This window comes from Oncorhynchus clarkii, chromosome 17 (genome assembly GCF_045791955.1).
Source record: "Oncorhynchus clarkii lewisi isolate Uvic-CL-2024 chromosome 17, UVic_Ocla_1.0, whole genome shotgun sequence".
Classification (NCBI taxonomy): domain Eukaryota; kingdom Metazoa; phylum Chordata; class Actinopteri; order Salmoniformes; family Salmonidae; genus Oncorhynchus; species Oncorhynchus clarkii.
The window spans coordinates 15875795-15899400 of record NC_092163.1 but is presented as its reverse complement, the minus strand read 5'-3'; the positions used below and the strand labels follow the sequence as shown (position 1 = coordinate 15899400).

At 43.4% G+C, this 23606-nt stretch overlaps 1 protein-coding gene across 4 annotated transcripts in view; it reads left to right on the top strand.

Annotated features, from left to right (window-relative positions):
* The window catches only part of LOC139370324 (myosin-10-like), a 95580-nt gene that overhangs the window by 9551 nt on the left and 62423 nt on the right, over nucleotides 1-23606 (top strand). For 3 of the 4 annotated variants that reach the window (XM_071109727.1, XM_071109730.1, XM_071109729.1), the window contains exon 3: nucleotides 17412-17568. In XM_071109727.1, coding sequence (XP_070965828.1) covers nucleotides 17412-17568 — 157 coding nt within the window. Of the gene's footprint in view, nucleotides 1-17411; nucleotides 17569-23606 lie in introns of those variants that run through there. The other variant, XM_071109731.1, reaches the window with a different exon arrangement.

Here is a 23606-nt window from a genome sequence, read left to right as displayed (position 1 = left end):
TCAGTCTTTTTGTGCTATTTCTTTCTCGACAAGCTGACCAATAGAATAGGTCAACTTTTCTAGTATGAGGAGTAGTAGATTGACAGGGGCTTTTGATTTAGCTGTTCGTTACGCATCTTGTTGGCTGAGGAAAAGTAAATGTAACATCTTCAAAGTGTGCAGTGGAATTCAGTAAGAAGGACGCACGTCGTTGCATCCTCAACTTGCGTGTTCTGTTAAGATAAATGACCGTAATCTAAATGGGGTTTCTGTCATTCTGAGCACGCCCTAATCAGGTTACGCACCCAATGGATATGGGTCGGGTAAATTTATCAAATGTCCTGGTAAATTAAAATGGTGCCCGTCAAATGTCCAGGGTCACATTTTCCTAAAGGAAACCCTGCTCTTGATCCGGGAGAGGATTCTCTGTTGTTACCAAACAAAGAAGCGAACCACTAAATTAGCAAACAAAATGCAGAACTGCAGAGCATTTAGCAACCTTTAGACAGTTAACTTAGTTATAAGATATCTAGCTGGCAAACATTTAGTTGTGAATGTAACTACATTACCTGGCGCGTGCTGCACAACTGCGTGTGACTCACAAGGCTCCGGTCTGTCGTTGTTGTGTGCTTGTAAACATACACCACGTGACTGGGGACTACCGGTAAGCTTCATTATGAAAAATGTGACAGGTGAAATGAAGAACGCAGTCTTGATCTCCTAACTGATTGCACAAGTTGAGTGCAGGCATTTACTTAAAGTAGCTACAAATATTCAAATGTGTTAAACTTCAAAGAAATAGTTTCAATGGCAATGACGGTATTGAAAAACCATCCTGTGAACTAGAGGTCGACCGATTATGATTTTTCAACGCCGATACTGATACTGATTATTGGAGGACTAAAAAAAGCCGATACCGATTAATCAACTGATTAAAAAAAAAAAAGTAATATTTGTAATAATGACAATTACAACAATACTGAATGAACACTTATTTTAACTTAATATAATACATCAATAAAATCAATTTAGCCTCAAATAAATAATGAAACATGTTCAATTTGGTTTAAATAATGCAAAAACAAAGTGTTGGAGAAGAAAGTAATATGTGCCAATATGCAATATGTGCCATGTATGTGCCATGTAAAAATGTGTGCCATGTAAAAATGTGTGCCATGTCAAATATGTGCCATGTAAAATATGTGCCATGTAAAAAAGTTAACGTTTAAGTTCCTTGCTCAGAACATGAGAACATATGAAAGTTGGTGGTTCCTTTTAACACGAGACTTCAATATTTCAAGGTAAGAGGTTTTAGGTTGTAGTTAATATAGTATTTATAGGACTATTTCTCTCTATACCATTTGTATTTCATATACCTTTGACTATTGGATGTTCTTATAGGCACTATAGTATTGCCAGTGTAACAGTATAGCTTCCGCCCCTCTCCTCGTGGGCCTGGGCTCGAACCAGGAACACATCGACAACAGCCACACTCAAAGCAGCGTTACCCATCGCTCCACAAAAGCCTACTAACCTACTAGCCTAATAACTACTCCAAATCTAAAAGCTAGTGACGTTTGAAACGATATAAGCGCACACCCAGCTAACTAGCTAGCCATTTCACATTGGTTACACCAGCCATTAGGCTGATAGGCTTGAAGTCATAAACAGCGCTGTGCTTGCGAAGAGCTGCTGGCAAAACGCACAAAAGTGCTGTTTGAATGAATGATTACGGGCCTGCTGCTGCTCAGTCAGACTGCTATATCAAATCAAATCTGGTTAATATTGCCTGCTAAACTGGATTAGTAGTTATAACTAGTGATTATGATTGATTGTTTTTTATAAGATAAGTTTAATGCTAGCTAGCTTGGCTTCTACTGCATTTGCGTAACAGGCAGGCTGCGTGCCATGGTTAGAGCGTTGGACTCGTTAACTGTACGGTTGCAAGATTGAATCCCCTGAGCTGACAAGGTGAAAATCTGTCGTTCTGCCCCTGAACAAGGCAGTTAACCCACAGTTCCTAGGCCGTCATTGAAAATAAGAATGTGTTCTTAACTGACTTGCCTAGTTAAATAAAGGTAAAAAAAATACAAATAATCGGAAATCGGCCCCCAAAAATACAGATTTCCGATTGTTATGAAAACTTGAAATCGGCCCTAATTATCGGCCATTCCGATTAATCAGTCGACCTCTACTGTGAACTATTTCCATATACGTACAGTGCCTTGCGAAAGTATTCGGCCCCCTTGAACTTTGCGACCTTTTGCCACATTTCAGGCTTCAAACATAAAGATATAAAACTGTATTTTGTTGTGAAGAATCAACAACAAGTGGGACACAATCATGAAGTGGAACGACATTTATTGGATATTTCAAACTTTTTTAACAAATCAAAAACTGAAAAATTGGGCGTGCAAAATTATTCAGCCCCTTTACTTTCAGTGCAGCAAACTCTCTCCAGAAGTTCAGTGAGGTTCTCTGAATGAGCCAATGTTGACCTAAATGACTAATGATGATAAATACAATCCACCTGTGTGTAATAAAGTCTCCGTATAAATGCACCTGCACTGTGATAGTCTCAGAGGTCCGTTAAAAGCGCAGAGAGCATCATGAAGAACAAGGAACACACCAGGCAGGTCCGAGATACTGTTGTGAAGAAGTTTAAAGCCGGATTTGGATACAAAAACATTTCCCAAGCTTTAAACATCCCAAGGAGCACTGTGCAAGCGATAATATTGAAATGGAAGGAGTATCAGACCACTGCAAATCTATCAAGACCTGGCCGTCCCTCTAAACTTTCAGCTCATACAAGGAGAAGACTGATCAGAGATGCAGCCAAGACGCCCATGATCACTCTGGATGAACTGCAGAGATCTACAGCTGAGGTGGGAGACTCTGTCCATAGGACAACAATCAGTCGTATATTGCACAAATCTGGCCTCTATGGAAGAGTGGCAAGAAGAAAGCCATTTCTTAAAGATATCCATAAAAAGTGTTGTTTAAAGTTTGCCACAAGCCACCTGGGAGACACACCAAACATGTGGAAGAAGGTGCTCTGGTCAGATGAAACCAAAATTGAACTTTTTGGCAACAATGCAAAACGTTATGTTTGGCGTAAAAGCAACACAGGTGAACAAACCATCCCCACTGTCAAACATGGTGGTGGCAGCATCATGGTTTGGGCCTGCTTTTCTTCAGCAGGGACAGGGAAGATGGTTAAAATTGATGGGAAGATGGATGGAGCCAAATACTGGACCATTCTGGAAGAAAACCTGATGGAGTCTGCAAAAGACCTGAGACTGGGACGGAGATTTGTCTTCCAACAAACATAAAGCAAAATCTACAATGGAATGGTTCAAAAATAAACATATCCAGGTGTTAGAATGGCCAAGTCAAAGTCCAGACCTGAATCCAATCGAGAATCTGTGGAAAGAACTGAAAACTGCTGTTCACAAATGCTCTCCATCCAACCACACTGAGCTCGAGCTGTTTTGCAAGGAGGAATGGGAAAAAAATTCAGTCTCTCGATGTGCAAAACTGATAGAGACATACCCCAAGCGACTTACAGCTGTAATCGCAGCAAAAGGTGGCGCTACAAAGTATTAACTTAAGGGGGCTGAATAATTTTGCACGCCCAATTTTTCAGTTTTTGAATTGTTAAAAAAGTTAGAAATATCCAATAAATGTCTTTCCACTTCATGATTGTGTCCCACTTGTTGTTGATTCGTCACAAAAAAATACAGTTTTATATCTTTATGTTTGAAGCCTGAAATGTGGCAAAAGGTCGCAAAGTTCAAGGGGGCCGAATACTTTCGCAAGGCACTGTATATACGGTATACTGCCCAAATCTAATCTGGATGCCTTTGTCGCTCTTCCATTTCACTGTCTCTCGCTCCTTCCCTCTGTCTCTCCCTCCATCTCTTTCTCTCCCTCCAACCCTTTTAAAACATTTATTTTAACCTCCTTAGGCGTCATAGTTTGTTATTTTTTCACATTTCCTCAGATCAAGTAAAGCAATGCATGAGTTACCAGGGGGGAAGTAGACTGCTGTAATTAGTAGTTAGCATGTCATGACAGCCTAGAAGCAGCATGTGCTGCCTGCAGAGAAGTGTATTTCTATTTTAGACAATTACACCCTGACACAGTTTGGAGGGGGAGATATTCATTTTATTCTGAGAGCTTTATATTATGTATATAGTACATTCGGAAAGTATTCAGACCTGTTGACTTTTTCCACATTTCGTTATGTTACAGCCTGATTCAAAATTGTATAAAATAGTGTTTTCCCCTCATCTATCTACACACAATACTCCATAATGACAAAACAAAAACAGGTTTGTAGAAATTTGTGCTAATTTATAAAAAATAAAAATGCCATATTTACATAAGTATTCAGACCCTTTACGCAGTACTTTGTTGGAACACCTTTGACAGTGATTACAGCCTCGATTCTTCTTGGGTATGATGCTACAAGCTTGGCACCTGTATTTGCGGAGTTTCTCCCATTCTTCTGAGCAGATCTTCGTAAGCTCTGTCAAGTTGGATGGGGAGCGTTGCTGCACCGCTATTCTCAGGTCTCCAGAGATGTTGGATCGGGTTCAAATCTGGGCTCTGGCTGGGCCACTCAAGGACATTCATAGAAATGTCCCGAAGCCACTCCTTCGTTGTCTTGGCTGTGTGCTTACGATCGTTGTCCTGTTGGAAGGTGAAAATTCCCAGTCTGAGGTCATGAGCACTCTGGAGCAAGTTTTCATCAAGGATCTCTCTGTACTTTGCTCCGTTCATTTTTCCCTCAATCCTGACTAATCTCCCAGTCCCTGCCGCTGAAAACCATCCCCACAGCATGATGCTGCCACCACCATGCTTCACCGTAGGGATAGTACCAGGTTTTCTCCAGACGTGACGCTTGGTATTCAGGCCAAATAGTTCAATCTTGGTTTCATCAGACCAGAGAATCTTGTTTCTCATGGACTGAGAGTCCTTTAGGTGCCTTTTGGCAAACTCCCAAGCGGGCTGTCATGGGCTTTTTACTGAGGAGTGGCTTCCGTCTGGCGACTCTACTATAAAGGCCTGATTGCTGGAGTGCTGTAGAGATCGTTGTCCTTCTAGAAGGTTCTCTCTTCTCCATACAGGAAATCTAGAGCTCTGTCAGAGTGACCATCGGGTTCTTGGTCACCTACCTGACCAAGGCCCTTCTCCCTTGTTTGCTCAGTTTGGCTGGGAGGCCAGCTCTAGGAAGTATTGGTGGTTCCAAACTCCTCCATTTAAGAATGATGTAGGCCACTGTGTTCTTGGGGACCTTCAACGCTGCAGACATTTTTTGTTACCGTTCCCCAGATCTGTGCCTTGACACAATCCTGTTTCGGAGCTCTACGGACAATTCCTTCAACCTCATGGCTTGGTTTTTGCTCTGACATGCACTGTCAACTGTGGGACCTTATATTGACAGGTGTCTGCCTTTCCAAACCATGTCCAATCAATTGAATTTACCACAGGTGGACTCTAATCAAGTTGAAGAAACATCTCAAGGATGATCAATGGAAACAGGAAGTACCTGAGCTCAATTTTGAATCTCATAGCAAAGGGTCTGAATACCTATGTAAATAAGGTATTTCTGTTTATTATTATTTTTTTATAAATGTGCAGATAATTCAAAAACCTGTTTTATCTTGTTCATTTTGGGGTATTGTGTGTAGATTGAGGGGGAAAATATTTAATGCATTTTATAATAAGGGGTCTGAATAATTTCTGAATGCACTGTATATATAGATATTACAGTGCCTTGCGAAAGTATTCGGCCCCCTTGAACTTTGCGACCTTTTGCCACATTTCAGGCTTCAAACATAAAGATATAAAACTGTATTTTTTTGTGAAGAATCAACAACAAGTGGGACACAATCATGAAGTGGAACGACATTTATTGGATATTTCAAACTTTTTTAACAAATCAAAAACTGAAAAATTGGGCGTGCAAAATTATTCAGCCCCCTTAAGTTAATACTTTGTAGCGCCACCTTTTGCTGCGATTACAGCTGTAAGTCGCTTGGGGTATGTCTCTATCAGTTTTGCACATCGAGAGACTGACGTTTTTTCCCATTCCTCCTTGCAAAACAGCTTGAGCTCAGTGAGGTTGGATGGAGAGCATTTGTGAACAGCAGTTTTCAGTTCTTTCCACAGATTCTCGATTGGATTCAGGTCTGGACTTTGACTTGGCCATTCTAACACCTGGATATGTTTATTTTTGAACCATTCCATTGTAGATTTTGCTTTATGTTTTGGATCATTGTCTTGTTGGAAGACAAATCTCCGTCCCAGTCTCAGGTCTTTTGCAGACTCCATCAGGTTTTCTTCCAGAATGGTCCTGTATTTGGCTCCATCCATCTTCCCATCAATTTTAACCATCTTCCCTGTCCCTGCTGAAGAAAAGCAGGCCCAAACCATGATGCTGCCACCACCATATTTGACGGTGGGGATGGTGTGTTCAGCTGTGTTGCTTTTACGCCAAACATAACGTTTTGCATTGTTGCCAAAAAGTTCAATTTTGGTTTCATCTGACCAGAGCACCTTCTTCCACATGTTTGGTGTGTCTCCCAGGTGGCTTGTGGCAAACTTTAAACAACACTTTTTATGGATATCTTTAAGAAATGGCTTTCTTCTTGCCACTCTTCCATAAAGGCCAGATTTGTGCAATATACGACTGATTGTTGTCCTATGGACAGTCTCCCACCTCAGCTGTAGATCTCTGCAGTTCATCCAGAGTGATCATGGGCCTCTTGGCTGCATCTCTGATCAGTCTTCTCCTTGTATGAGCTGAAAGTTTAGAGGGATGACCAGGTCTTGGTAGATTTGCAGTGGTCTGATACTCCTTCCATTTCAATATTATCGCTTGCACAGTGCTCCTTGGGATGTTTAAAGCTTGGGAAATCTTTTTGTATCCAAATCCGGCTTTAAACTTCTTCACAACAGTATCTCGGACCTGCCTGGTGTGTTCCTGGTTCTTCATGATGCTCTCTGCGCTTTTAATGGACCTCTGAGACTATCACAGTGCAGGTGCATTTATACGGAGACTTGATTACACACAGGTGGATTGTATTTATCATCATTAGTCATTTAGGTCAACATTGGATCATTCAGAGATCCTCAGTGAACTTCTGGAGAGAGTTTGCTGCACTGAAAGTAAAGGGGCTGAATAATTTTGCACGCCCAATTTTTCAGTTTTTGATTTGTTAAAAAAGTTTGAAATATCCAATAAATGTCGTTCCACTTTATGATTGTGTCCCACTTGTTGTTGATTCTTCACAAAAAAATACAGTTTTATATCTTTATGTTTGAAGCCTGAAATGTGGCAAAAGGTCGCAAAGTTCAAGGGGGCCGAATACTTTCGCAAGGCACTGTATATAGAGGATATTTTGTAGAGAACATTATATATACAGTTCTGGATAAAATGAAGAGACCACTGCAAAATTATCTGGTTTAACTATGTATGGGTATGTGTTTGGGTAAAATGAACATTTTTGTTTTATTATATAAACTACTGACAACATTTCTCCCAAAATACAAATATTGTCATTTAGGTAATTTATTTGCAGAAAATGACAACTGGTCAAAATAACAAAAACGTTGCAGTGTTGTCAGACCTCGAATAAAGAAAATAAGTTCATTTTCATTTTTAAACAACACAATATTAATGTTTTAACTTTGGAATAGTTCAGAAATCAGTATTTGGTGGAATTACCCTGATTTTCAATCACAGCTTTCATGCGTCTTGGCATGCTCTCCACCAGTCTTTCAAATTGATGTTGGGTGGACTTTATGCCATTCCTGGCGCAAAACTTCAAGCAGCTCGGCTTTCTTTGATGGCTTGTGACCATCCATCTTCTTCTTGATCACATTCCAATGGGGTTCAGGTCTGGAGATTGGGCTGGCCATGACAGGCTCTTGATCTGGTGGTCCTCCATCCACATCTTGATTGACCTGGCTGCGTGTCATGGAGCATTCTCCTGCTGGAAAAAACAATCCTCAGAGTTGGGGAACATTGTCAGAGCAGATGGAAGCAAGTTTTCTTCCAGGTCAACCTTGTACGTGGTTTGATTCATGCATCCTTCACAAAGACAAATCTGTCCGATTCCAGCCTTGCTGAAGCACCTCCAGATCATCACAGATCCTCCACCAAATTTCACAATGAGTGTGAGACCTGGAGAGGCCTACAAGCCAGTGTCTCAGCAAGGTCTTTCCCAGACCGAAATTTCAAGGCAAACAGGGGTTTCCAGATATGCTGTCAAAGCTCTTTTGAAGAAGCACAAAGAAGCACAAACGGGCAACGTTGAGGGCGTAGACGCAGTGGTCGGCCAAGGAAGCTTACTGCAGCAAATGGAATAAACATCATGCTTACTTCCCTTAGCAAACAGAAGATGTCCAGCAGTGCCATCAGCTCAGAATTGGCAGAAAACAGTGGGACCCTGGTACACCCATCTACTGTCCGGAGAAGTCTGGTCAGAAGTCGCCTTCATGGACAATTTGCGCCCAAAAAGCCATACCTCCGAAACAAGGCACAGCGACTCAACTATGCATGAAAACACAGGAACTGGGTGCATAAAAATGGCAGCAGGTGCTCTGGACTGATGAGTCAAAATTTGAAATATTTGTCTAGCAGAAGGCAGTTTGTTCGCCGAAGGACTGGGGAGCAGTACATGAATGAGTGTCTGCAGGCAACAGTGAAGCATGGTGGAGGTACCTTGCAAGTTTGGGGCTGCATTTCTGCAAATGGAGTTGGGGTTTTGGTCAGAATGAATGGTCTCCTCAATGCTGATAAGTAAAGGCAGATACCATCAGGGAGGCATCTGATTGGTCCCAAATGTATTCTGCAGCGTGACAACGACCCCAAACATAGTTCTTAATGATTTTCGCTGTATCTTCAGCGTAAAGAAGAACAAGGAGTCCTGGAAGTGATGGTATGGCCCCCACAGAGCCCTGATCTCAACATCATCAAGTCTGTCTGGGATTACATGAAGAGAGAGAAGTACCTGAGGCTGCCTAAATCCACAGAACTGTGGTTAGTTCTCCAAGATGTTTGGGCCAACCTACCTGCTGAGTTTCTTCAAAAACTGTGTACTTAGAAGTGTACCTAGAAGACTTGATGCTGTTTTGAAGGCAAAGCTTGGTCACACCAAATATTGATTTGATGTAGATTTTTCTTCTGTTCATTCACTTTGCATTTTGTTAATTGATAATTATAAACTATTAACATGTCTATTTTTGAAAGCATTCTTACGTTACAGTTTTTTTCCACACCTAAAACTTTTGCACAGTACTGTGTGTTTTGGTTGATGTATGATCCTGTGACTTTAATGACTCTCAGGTCACAGGTCACAGGTCTCTGGTGGTGCTGAAGATATTGGTTTGTTTTTGCGAGGCTGTACATTGCAGTTTCTTTCTTGTAAAATAGGTTTCAAATGCACTCCGGTCATAAAAGAACAACACCGAGGTATACAGGGAGCTCTGCCGATCCTGAACTCTCCTGGTGCCACAGGTTCTTGACCCCTGACTACCCTATGCTAATGAGATAGAATGTTATAGGCTGAGAACTGTAGGACTCTCAGAGCCAAAGATGGTTAATAGGCATGACTGGTGCCGACCACGTTAAGATCCCCTCCTTGCAATCCAATACAGTAGAGGCCAGGGACATTTCATAGGGAACAGTTCCACTTTGAAACTGCCACTGACTCAATCCTCAACAACGCTGATGTGCTCCAGGTGCGTATTGAACAGAGGAAGGACACTTGCCTCCAGATGTCTGTTTTTGGTAGTACTGAGCAATAAACATTTTTCCCCCCTGTGAGCTCAATGCGCATGTTGCACAGTTTCTCTAGAAATTAATCAGATACAGCCTGAACTGTGCAATGTAGTAGGGAGTTTCCAACAGGGCCAATATTCCACATAGTTTAGCGCATAAGATGCGGTAATTAACTACAATGGCCATAATCCATTGCGCATCTACTTGTCCGGTCTGTGTTGCTCCTCAAGGTGTCTCTACCTGAAAGTGCATAATCTAAATTATTGATAATTGGTATTCAGCAGTCATGCCTTATTTACTTTGAAGATCTACAAAATAGTGATTTTGTCAAGACAGTATAGGCAGCAGCTCTATAGAGATGAGATGATGACTTGGAATGAAATAATAGTCATCAAATAAAACACATTTAATATACACAACAAGTGAGATATTTGAGTAAAGTAATGTGAATGAAGGTTAATAGGTGATAAGCAGTAATGGACAGTCACTACCATCATGGGAATTTTATTTATTGTTTTATTGTGTGTTGCTACAGCATTTAACCCACATAATGCACAGCGCATTTAACGTTTTAATAATCGAAATCGAAACAGTGAAATATTTTTTTGTAATCGAACCGAAACCGAACCGACCTCAGAAAGCACTAATTGCTCAGCACTCGTTTTTGGTCAGCTGCATAGCATTCTCGTTTCCCCTTGTGGTCTGCGGCCAACCTCAATGCCCCCAGGAAAGGGCTAGCTTTTGGGCTGAATGTGTGATGTGTTATTAAATGCATGTGTTTCTGTAACCTTTTAAGTAACAGTATCTGCTGTATCCTTTGTACTGCAACAGTGCAGACTGGGAAGACGGCCCAAGGCCTGGAGCTTTGAGTTAATGTTTGGTTACCTTCATCTGCAGACATCCCCTCTTCAGTCTCCCCTAAGCCTGGATTTCACTGGAGCATGGGTCTCTGTTCTCAATTGAAACCAGTGCGTCAGTTATGTTTTTCCCATAAACAATATCAAGAGAATATTTTCTTTAAGTCCCCATAAGCAGACAGACGGGACCCAAACCACTCCTTTCCTGCCTGATGCCTCAGACTCGCAGCCTGGTCACAGGACCGCTGGGATGAGTATGAGGCAGAGATCAGTATGCAAACACAGCACACAAACACACACACTGTGTAGATGGAGCAAAACGGCTTGCTCTGCACTAGTGCGCCGTTGGTCTCCTCCCACGCTCAGACCCCAATGCTATTGGAGCACTGGAAATGAAGCACTGCTCATAGTGAACAATATTAGACCATTCTCTCTATAAACCCTTTGAAAATTCTATTCTCCATAATCATCGCCTCTTTTCAATATGCTATGACAATTAAAACGGAGTGGCACTGAGCTAAGCTTCGCAGATGGAACAATGTTGAGAATGAGAATGAAAACATCCACTCTCTCCATGGAGAGGCCCTCAACTCTTGCCGTTGCTCAGCTACGCTCAGCTTGGGCTTGGCACGGGGGACCACTTGGACATTTCCGGAGAACTGGGAACCTAGTCAACTGTGTCAGAGTTCTCCGTTGTTAACCGCAGCCTGGCTATCTGGGTACACTACTTTGTTGTACTGAGAGACAGGTTCTTGGCACACGCCTCCCTCCACCTAAGGCATCGTGCTGTGAGATATATATTTTCTTGGCCGGCGTCTCACCCCGATCTCTACTGTATTGAGAGAGAGGGACAGGTTCTTCGCCAAGGCCTCCTTCCCTTCATATACCTCCTACACGTCTCACTCCCGCCTGCAGACCCAGAGCCCCACAAATCCACCAAGTACTCCCCAGGGGGTGCCATCCAGGCTGGGCAGCCGAGTCCAATCTCTCCCCGACCCCACTGCTGCCTCTGGGTCTGGGCTGCGCCAGCCGGATTGCTGATCCGTCTGCCTGGCGCTGCACCCACTGTGGCGGGCAAGGGGAAGGGGCGACACGTGGTGTGGTGTGTCCGCTGGCCCTACTCTGCTGCCAGCTAAAGGGGAGGCTTGCAACTATGTGGGGATCGGTGGATTCCGCAGGAATCTCTTCCATAACTCCATACATACTCATCGAGCAGTGCACCAAGATGAATTGCACTAGAATGTTAGTTACCCCTGTGTAGCTACATACCCCTTGCTAGTGACCCCTGCATCCATAATTTTTCTCCCCAAAAAGCGGACAGTCACTACCATCATGGGACTTTTATTTATTGTTTTATTGTGTGTTGTTACAGCATTTAACCCACATAATGCACAGCGCATTTAACGTTTTAATAATCGAAATCGAAACAGTGAAATTTTGACATTTTACTGCATTGTTAGGAGCTAGTAACATAAGCGTTTCGCTGCACCGCTATAACGCCTGCTAAATTGTGTACGCAACCAATAAACTTTGATTTGATTTTGATTTGAACAACAAATCTCTGCTTCCTCCCGAGCTTGTTGTTGCTGTGGCTGGACCATTACCAGGCTAGAGCATATCTCTGCCCTTCCGAGGGATCTGTCTGTGTACATATGAAAGACTGGCCATCTGGTGACCCACTCACCCCTCCCCTAATGCACACCATGATATCCCCAAAAATTACTGCACCACGTGTCCATTCTACAATGGTGATGGTGATTGTCTCATTTCCATTCATCATGACCTTCAATATATTGGCATTATTTTTATACCACATAACACAATGCCACAAACCCCAGTCATGCTGCAATCAAATAGAGTACAGTAAAAGTCCCCTGTGGTCCAAAGACTGAGATAAGAGGTGTAGCAGCTAGCTGGTGTGTGAGCGGACAACTTTGTTTTCTCTCCCAGAGGAGAAGGAGTGTGTGTGACTCACAATCGCATTTCCCGCTGCAGGCAGGCGACAGCTGTGGCGGTGAGCTTTGCTCCGCAAGAGTCTTTCAACTAGGACCCTGCCGCTACCCCCACCCCCCACCAGTATGCCGCAGCCACACCGCCATTGTTCCAGCTCAGCAACTTGGTTAGCCGACCTTTGGCCCCTCTGCAGCCCCCTGTCTTTTGCCTCCCCTGCCCCAACACGATAGACAACATAGTTACATGACATGAATGTGTCTCTGCCGCCCAGCCAAGCTTGGACTGACCGAGAGAGAGGGACTGAGAGATGGAGAGAAAGGGTGCATGGACACAGAGAGAACGGCAGAATGGGAAATTGACCCGTCTGCATAATCACCCGTCCCCCCTCTTACTTGGTTAATGGAATATCCTGGCCGGCAGACTGTAGACAGGGATTAACCCTCTCCTGGCCTGCCCTCCCCCAGTCTGACACTGCAGGGATGATATGGCAGTTTTGTACGCAACTGCAACGACCCCCATTTAGAGGTCTGCATTAGTGTTAAAGAGATCAGATTTGTTGCTCTCTGTTTCGGGTTATTATAATGCATCACACACAGCGTAACTCATTCCCTGGCTTGAGTGTGTTGGACTGCACTGAATAAAGAGCCGTCCTCTCAGCCGGATGCAATGAGCTGGTGGCGGAGGAGGAGAAAGCTGTGAGTGCCATGTGGGAGGAATCTCAAATGGTGCAGCACTTTGGCAGCCATCCTCCTAGCAGCATCTATATCACAGAGACTGTTTCTGTATGATCAGTTTTTGGAGGTCAGGGGGAGAGTGAGAGATAAGGGAAAATAAATCTCGGCCAGTGTGCGCGGTGGCTCTGAACCAGAGGCAACCAGTCTTTTTATGATGCCTAATCATTATGATGGTAATGCTTTATTCTCAGTGCCTGTAGCAGCAAACTGAAGGTCAACCTTATCATTAGGCTACTTTGATACGGACCAGCAACGATCTTCGTTCTCTCATTCCCTCTATGCCACCTGTATGTATCCTTTCACATCTTCATTGTCCTTCCACCACCATACAAGCCAAGGTCAGGATATTATTCTGTTTGTGCTTAGTCACTGTCCACTAAGCAGTTCACACTCCTTTTCGTCCCCACAGTGACTGTACGTACATACCCCAAACAGAAGCCATGGATTACAGGCAACATTCGCACTGAGCTAAAGGGTAGAGCTGCCGCTTTCAAGCTGCGGGACTCTAACCCGGAAGCTTACAAGAAATCCTGCCATGCCCTGCGACGAACCATCAAACAGGCAAAGCGTCAATACAGGGCTAAGATTGAATCATACTACACCGGCTCCGACGCTCGTCTTATGTGGCAGGGCTTGCAAACTATTACAGAATACAAAGGGAAGTACAGCTGCGAGCTACCCAGTGACACAAGCTTACCAGACTAGCTAAACCACTTCTATGCTCGCTTCGAGGCAAGCAAAACCAAAGCATGCATGAGAGCATCAGCTGTTCCGGACGACTGTGTGATCACGCTCTCCGTAGCCGACGTGAGTAGGACCTTTAAACAGATCAACATACACAAGGCTGCGGCGCCAGACGGATTACCAGGACGTGTGCTCCGGGCATGTGCTGACCAACTGGCAGGAGTCTTCACTGACATTTTCAACATGTCCCTGATTGAGTCTGTAATACCAACATATTTCAAGCAGACCACCATAGTCCCTGTGCCCAAGAACACAAAGGCAACCTGCCTATATGACTACAGACCCGTAGCACTCACGTCCGTAGCCATGAAGTGCTCTGAAAGGTTGGTAATGGCTCACATCAACACCATTATCCCAGAATCCCTAGACCCACTCCAATTTGCATTCCGCCCAAACAGATCCACAGATGATGCAATCTCTATTGCACTCCACACTGCCCTTTCCCTCCTGGATAAAAGGAACACTTATGTGAGACTGCTATTCATTGACTACGGCTCAGCTTTCAACAACATAGTACCCTCAAAGCTCATCACTAAGCTAAGGATCCTGGGACTAAACACCTCCCTCTGCAACTGGATCCTGGACTTCCTAATGGACCGCCCCCAGGTGGTGAGGGTAGGTAGCAACACATCTGCCACGCTGATCCTCAACACTGGAGCTCCCCAGGGGTGCTTGCTAGGTCCCCTCCTGAACTCCCTGTTCACCCACGACTGCATGCCCAGGCACGACTACAACACCATCATTAAGTTTGCAGACGACACAACAGTGGTAGGCCTAATCACCGACAACGACGAGACAGCCTATAGGGAGGAGGTCAAAAGAGACCTGGCCGAGTGGTGCCAGAATAACAACCTATCCCTCAACGTAACCAAGACTAAGGAGATGATTGTGGACTACAAGAAAAGGAGGGCCGAGCACGCCCCCATTCTCATCGAAGGAGCTGTAGTGGACCAGGTTGAGAGCTTCAAGTTCCTTGGTGTAAACATCAACAACAAACTAGAATGGTCGAAACACATCAATACAGTCGTGAAGAGGGCACGACAAAGCCTATTCCTCCTCAGGAAACTAAAAAGATTTGGCATGCTTTCTGAGATCCGCAAAAGGTTCTACAGCTGCAACATCGAGAGAATCCTGGTTGCATCACTGCCTGGTATGGCAATTGCTCGGCCTCTGACCGCTGGGCACTACAGAGGGCAGTGCGTGCGGCCCAGTACATCACTGGGGCTAAGCTGCCTGCCATCCAGGACCTCTACACCAGGCGGTGTCAGAGGAAGGGCCTAAAAATTGTCAAAGACCCCAGCCACCCCAGTCATAGACTGTTCTATGTACTACTGAGCATGTAGAGGTCTGTAATTTTCATCATAGGTACACTTCAACTGTGAGAGACAAAAATCCAGAAAATCACATTGTATGATTTTGAAATAATTATTTTGCATTTTACTGCATGACATAAGTATTTGATCTCCTACCAACTAGTAAGAATTCCGTCTCTCGCAGACCTGTTAGTTTTTCTTTAAGAAGGCCTCCTGTTCTCCACTCATTACCTGTATTAACTGCACCTGTTTGAACTCGTTACCTGTATAAAAGACACCTGTCCACACACTCAATCAAACAGACTCCACAATGGCCAAGACCAGAGAGCTATGTAAGGACATCAGGGGTAAAATTGTAGACCTGCACAAGGCTGGGATGAGCTACAGGACAATATGCAAGCAGCTTGGTGAGAAGGAAACAACTGTGGGTGCAATTATTAGAAAATGGAAGAAGTTCAAGATGACGGTCAATCACCCTCGGTCTGGGGCTCCATGCAAGATCTCACCTCGTGGGGCATCAATGATCATGAGGAAGGTGAGGGATCAGCCCAGAACTACACGGCAGGACCTGGTCAATGACCTGGAGAGAGCTGGGACCACAGTCTCAAAGAAAACCATTAGTAACACACTACGCCGTCATGGATTAAAATCCTGCAGCGCACGCAAGGTCCCCCTGCTCAAGCCAGCGCATGTCCTGGCCCGTCTGAAGTTTGCCAATGACCATCTGGATGATCCAGAGGAGAAATGGGAGAATGGCGTGTAGTCTGATGAGACAGAAATAGGGCTTTTTGGTCTAAACTCCACTCGCCATGTTTGGAGGAAGAAGGATGAGTACAACCCCAAGAACACCATCCCAACCGTGAACAACGGAGGTGGAAACATCATTCTTTGGGGATGCTTTTCTGCAAAGGGGACAGGACGACTGCACCGTACTGAGGGGAGGATGGATGGGGCCATGTATCTCGAGATCTTGGCCAACAACTTCCTTCCCTCAGTAAGAGCATTGAAGATGGGTCGTGGCTGGGTCTTCCAGCATAACAACGACCCGAAACACACAGCCAGGGCAACTAAGGAGTGGCTCCGTAAGAAGATTCTCAAGGTCCTGGAGTGGCCTAGCCAGTCTCCAGACCTGAACCCAATAGAAAATATTTGAAGGGAGCTGAAAGTCCGTATTGCCCAGCGATAGCCCCGAAACCTGAAGGATCTGGAGAAGGTCTGTATGGAGGAGTGGGCCAAAATCCCTGCTGCAGTGTGTGCAAACCTGGTCAAGAACTACAGGAAACATATGATCTCTGTAATTGCAAACAAAGGTTTCTGTACCAAATATTAAGTTCTGCTTTTCTGATGTATCAAATACTTATGTCATGCAATCAAATTCAAATGAATTACTTAAAAATCATACAATGTGATTTTCTGGATTTTTGTTTTAGATTCCGTCTCTCACAGTTGAAGTGTACCTATGATACAAATTACAGACCTCTACATGCTTTGTAAGTAGGAAAACCTGCAAAATCGGCAGTGTTTCAAATACTTGTTCTCCCCACTGTATATGCATAGTCACTTTAACCATATCTACATGTACATACTACCTCAATCAATCTGACTAACTGGTGTCTGTATGTAGCCTCGCTACTTTTATAGCCTCGCTACTGTATATAGCCTGTCGTTTTACTGTTGTTTTATTTCTTTACTTACCTATTGTTCACCCAATAGCTTTTTTGCACTATTGGTTAGAGTCTGTAAGTAAGCATTTCACTGTAAGGTCTGTTGTATTCGGAGCACGTGACAAATAAACTTTGATTTGATTTGCTTCATCATCATTAGTAAATGGTGATAGTGGTGATTCCCTGTGGGCACTGAAGGGATTTGTTAGCTCTTTCTCATTACATGACAACTGGTCCACAATTGTTTCAGATGGTTTCTCTTTACCTGGCAAACGTGTATTAGTAAATGTTACAAAAAAAGGTAATATCAAATCATGGTGTCTTCAGATTCCCTGTTTTTCACACTGAATGATTTAATCTTCTTTCTCCTGCAGACGTACTCTGGCCTCTTCTGTGTGGTGATCAACCCCTACAAGTACCTCCCCATCTACTCCGAGAACATCATAGAGATGTACAGGGGGAAGAAGAGACACGAGATGCCCCCTCACATCTACGCCATCTCAGAGTCCGCGTACAGATGCATGCTCCAAGGTAAGTCTCAATTGGTTATGGTTATCCCTCCCTTTACTGCAACCATCAATGTCACTGCACAAAATATGCGCATATGTTTGCTACACAGGGAAATTGTATGAATGATCTGATTCAGTCTACTGGAACCAGAAAGTCAAAGCCAACTTGTTTTGGGATTAAGGCTGTTGTTGAGAGGCAGTCAACCGGTAGGAACGGTACATACTGATATTAGGACAGCCTTGTCTCCACTGTGGCAGGTGCACTTATCTCCCAGGTCTGTGATGTTAATTGGAGCCTGATTGGATCATTTGTCATGTTAATTGTACATTGTCAGTTCCCCAAGGCCAGATGTTGCTGTTGTATTTCAATTTAAACTGTTGCTAGGGGATGAACAGGCCATTGTGTCATCATTTTAGTTTTGTCATATTTTTTGGGGGTGGGGGGGGGGGGGCTTCTGTAAATTGTCAAAATGTTACTTTTCCCCCTGTTGCCTTTGGTACATTACTCAAGGCTTTCGCTCTCAAGTAACCGAACCAAAACAAGCCACATGTCGCCAGCGCCAACGCTCATAAAAGTTGTTTTACAGTCGCCCTGTGATCTACGGGATTACTACTCAATTTCAACAGCTTTAGGGCCATTCATTTCATTAGAAGGCTTAATTGAAACCATCAGCTGAACCATGGTTTGTTGCATACTAAAGTCACCCCCAATTATTTTGATTTAGTGCACTGGCCAACTGTAGTAGTTGCCCTAAATTCATGTAAGCATCTCCAGCATTATGGTATCAAATGGCACACATTGAGGAAAAAGGGATCGGTGGAAACAGTCCAAAGGAGCTGATCTTATTTTTCTGTTCATATTTCCACCTCCAGAGAGAAATGAATTTTGCCAGCAATGTCTGGAATGTGGGGAGCACAGTGGAAAGGGGAAGTGAAGGATGACTGTTTTTTTCCCCATGAAGTGCTGATAACTCAGAACTATGCACTTCTCAGCACCACTATGGGCTAAATCTCAGCTTGAGAACCCAAAGCCTTTAGTCACTGCAGAGAGAATCCACTTCAGACCTCTTCAGATTGCCAGAGGCTTTGACTTTGTCTCTGGCATGGTCAAAGTCTGTTGACGCACCGCAAGTCTTGGGTGAAGAAAAACATACACCAAAAGTTTTATTAGAATTGCATCTGATTCCATAACTCAAGAAGGGTGAATCTATGTGACTCAAGTAGATTCACAATCCTATATGTGATGTTAAATCCAGCTAATAGACTTCATCCCATTTGGGTTGGTTTTTACTCAACCGTAAATCTTCCAGGGGTTCGTGATGAGCGAGAACTTATCCCCTGCAGCGTCTACTAGCCTATAGGTTCTGCCCAGCAGGAGAAGCCTGCATAACCTCCTATTCCTCACATCAGTGGAAAAATAGTGACGGGCAGAATTGATTTACAAGGAGTTGCTTAAAGAAAGCACCCATTTCTCTATCATTCTGCTGCCAGTAACCTATTGCTTCTTTCAAACCACATACTCCATCTTTTTACCCCCTAATTGCCAATGTTCTTGGCTTTCTCTGAACAGCTCTGTTTCTTTCTTGGAATATATTGATCACCTTTTTTGCCTGTTGACATTTGGTTTATTTCATGTCTTTTGTATCTTATACTCCAAGTAGAAATAGCCACATTATCTGTCACAGACACCCATTATTTTTTTTACCTTTATTTAGCTAGGCAAGTCAGGTAAGAACAATTTCTTATTTTCAATGACAGCCTAGGAACAGTGGGTTAACTGCCTTGTTCAGGAGCAGAACGACAGATTTTTACCTTGTCAGCTCAGGGATTTGATCTGGCAACCTTTCAGTGACTAGTCCAACTCTCTAACCACTAGGCTACCTGCAGCTACCTGCTGATCCGTCCTGTCCCAGACACCTGACTAAACCAACATATCATTCCAGGCAGCAAACAATCCTTCCCAGTCCCCCTTTCGCTCCTCTTGACCTCCGCTAGCGGAACCCCTCGACAACATTCCGCTGAAAAGGCAGCGCGCAAAATTATTATTATTTTTTTTAGAAATATGTAACTTTCAAACATTAACAAGTGCAATACACCAAATGAAAGAAACTTCTTGTTGATCTACCCATCATGTCCGATTTCAAAAAGGCTTTACAGCGAAAGCACAACATATGATTATGTTAGCTCAGAGCCTAGTCACAAAAACACACACAGCCATTTTCCAGCCAAAGAGAGGAGTCACAAAAAGCAGAAATAGAAATCAAATTAATCACTAACCTTTGATGATCTTCATCAGATGACACTCATAGGACTTCATGTTACACAATACATGTATGTTTTGTTCGATAAAGTGCATATTTATATCCAAAAATCTCAGTTTACATTGGCGCGTTACGTTCAGTAATGTTTTGCTTCCAAAACATCCGGTGATTTTGAGCCACATCAATTTACAGAAATAGTCATCATAAACTTTAATATAAGATACAAGTGTTATGCACAGAATTAGAGATACACTTCTCCTTAATGCAACCGCTGTGTCAGATTTGAAAAAAACTTTACGGAAAAAGCAAACCATGCAATAATCTGAGTACGGCGCTCAGACAGCAAATCAAGCCATACAGATATCCGCCATGTTGGAGTCAACAGAAGTCAGAAATAGCATTATAAATATTCACTTAACTTTGATGATCTTCATCAGAATGCACTCCCAGGAATCCCAGTTCCACAATAAATGTTTGATTTGTTCGATAAAGTTCATCTTTATGTCCAAATACCTCCTTTTTGTTTGAGTGTTTAGCCAAGTAATCCAAATGCTCAATGCGCGATCGCTTAGTTCAGATGAAAAGTCAAAAAAGTTATATTACAGTTCGTAGAAACATGTCAAATGAAGTATAGAATCAATCTTTAGGATGTTTTTAACATAAATCTTAAATAATGTTCCAACCGGAGAATTCCTTTGTCTTCAGAAATGCAATGGAACTCAAGCTAACTCTCACGTGAACGCGCGTGACCAGCTCGTGGCAGACCACTGACTCAATCCCCTTCATTCCCCCCTCCTTTACAGTAGAAGCATCAAACAAGGTTCTAAAGACTGTTGACATCTAGTGGAAGCCTTAGGAAGTGCAATTTGACCCCATAGACACTGTATATTCAATAGGCCAAGAGTTGAAAAACTACAAACCTCAGATTTCTCTCTTCCTGGTTGGATTTTTCTCAGGTTTTCGCCTGCCATATGAGTTCTGTTATACACAGACATCATTCAAACAGTTTTAGAAACTTCAGAGTGTTTTCTATCCAGATACTACTAATAATATGCATATATTAGCAACTGGGACTGAGTAGCAGGCAGTTTACTCTGGACATGCTTTTCATCCAAACGTGAAAATGCTGCCCCCTATCCCAAACAGGTTAACTCTTTTTCTGGATCTTGGAGTGAGGGGCAGCTCCCCAGCAATACTATCTAGGTACAGACTCTGGATGTACATAGGGCTGTGCTATTGGTGTGGATACACATCATGGAGCATCATCCCATTACTGTCACAACAGACATCATAGAGAGATGTCTGAGAGAGTTGTCTCTCTTTCCCTCTGCCTGATATAGCTGGGAGGCACTGCAGGCTGGGAGCTGTGACTGGGACCAGACCAATAAGAGCAGAGGGGATGACCTGCATTTGGCAGCACAATGGGACCTTTTGTCTCTGTGGCGAGGGCTTGTCCGTCCAGTGGGGGTTGGTTGTGACGAGTTGGGCAGTCCCGTCATCCAGGCTCTGCCTGGTGTCAGTTTAGACAAGGAGGAAGTTCTCTCTCAGTGTGGAGAATGTGTGCATTGACACTTCAAGTAGCGTCCTCTGTGAAGAATCTCTCCAAAGACACTGGTTGGATGTACTGGTAATGTAGTGGTAATGCCACTATTGGACATTGTATGTGCATGCAAATACATAGTGCTTCCCCAATCATACTTTTGTTATGAGCCCTATTTGTCCCATGACCGAGTGAGTTTTTCCCATCACCCCCTTCACACCCTCCAGCTTTCTCACACCCTGAGCATCTGCATGGATGTAGGGGTGGGGGGCAGGGACTGGAGACTTGGACTCGGAATAAGTGCCATTCCAAATCACTTCTTAGTTTTCGCTTCATTTCACCCATTTAAATGAGGCATCGGTTTCTACCAATAACCAATGTAGAAATGAAAGGATACCTCTCAGGACCTGCAGTTCCTATGAACTTTTATACAGGCTTGTCACAGTGGTATTCATCGCCAGTATAGTCATCATGGCTAACCAGCCAACCAGCGGTTTGGCTCAAAAAGACGTTTGTAGGTTGGAGATTAGCAGATACCAGCTGCTGCTCTGCCCCTGAGCAGGCCTATAACCTGATTCAGTTCAGTGATTTAGGCGCTGGTACCCTGTACTGGTTGTATGAAAATGTTGCTGGATCACTGCATAGTGTCATGGATATCATCACGGCATTATCTCAGTGCCATGATTTCATCCCTAAATGCTGTGATCGTGATGATAGTATCACATCCTTTGGACATTGAAGTTCAAATTTAGCCACGAGGAACAGGCATTTGCTTCATGTCATTTATCAGCAGATTCAGCAGGTTATGTATACTTAACATGAACAATGCACATTGGTCAACATTTCTGCAACTGTGCCAGATTTAGCCAGCTGGATCATTTTCATCTGTAGTCCCTTAAGGGTGTCTAAACCTTTCCAGGGGCCATTCATTATCTCAGCATTTCTGAGATGCCAGCCAATTGCCAGATGGAGGGTTAAATGAGGGGTAACGTTACAACGCCCTGGTTGTGTAACTAGGCCTCCCCCCACCACAACTAGACCCACACATCTGCCATTAATTACTTCTCCAGATACTTTCCATAATCTCCCTCATTGCTCTGGACTGATGGCGTCCAGTCAGTTACAAGGGGCTAATTTGAACATTTCTGGAACGTGTCGTTAAGAAATGCGAAGCGCTGATGTTCTCTTGAATGAAACCATGTGTTGGTTGAGAGAAGAAACGCCCATGTCAGCATGGGGATTTCAAGAGTGGACTGAACTCGCATCAACGGCAACACTGTCCCTCAGCAACATAGTTGTCCAACAGCAAGGCTTTGTGAGATTGAAGAGAAGAATGGCCTCTGTAAGGACTCTCCCTTGTATTTGGATAGGCCATTAGGTCCACTCAAGGCAGATCTATATTGGCCTCATAAGCTTTGAGCAAATAAGCCTACATTTGTCTCATAGGAACCCTCTCCGTCACTAAATGAATCAATCAAATAAAATATGTGCAAAGGACAGTAACTCATGTCTTTTGATAATAGTCTCAAAGATAACGAAATGTTAAGGAAATGGTGTGGAGGAACATTTCCGTGGATGGAGACCTCATGTGCAATGTACAGTCTAGACTCAAAAAGGATTGTGGGTGTGTTATTACGATGTAGGCCCAGTGTGTACACTCTTGAGACCCGCTCTGCATCCCTTGACCCATCTGGTACCAATAAGACCTGTAATAGTAATGGCCAAAGTTCTTTTGAAAAGAATCCAAGGCTTTGTGCCTAGCCCGCCTCGTCCATCCTGTGAGTACTAGAACACACGTGAGTACACACAGAGATGATTGTTATTCTATTGAAAAAGAGACCTGCTACATTGTTTAAGGAATTCCAAGTAGAGTCAAGAAAACACAAGCTTGATCTAATTTTCTGAATCAAATCAAATTTTATTTGTCACATGCTTACTTACAAGCCCTTAACCAACAATGCAGTTCAAGAAATAGAGTAAATATTTACTAAATAATCTAAAGTAAAAAAATAAATATCAAAAAGTAACACAAGAAAATGACAATCTGTTGTTTTGGTGAGTGTTCTCTTGCTTTTACCTGGTTCAGAAGAACATTGACCAGATGCAGTTATGGATGCTGAAAGTACTTGATGAATTACAGTACTGATTAATGTGTTTAATCAAATTCAATCCCTCATTTCCTCTATACTCTTAGAAAAAAGGTTTCCAAAAGGGTTCTTCGGCTGTCCCCATAGGAGAAACCTTTTTGGTTCCATGTAG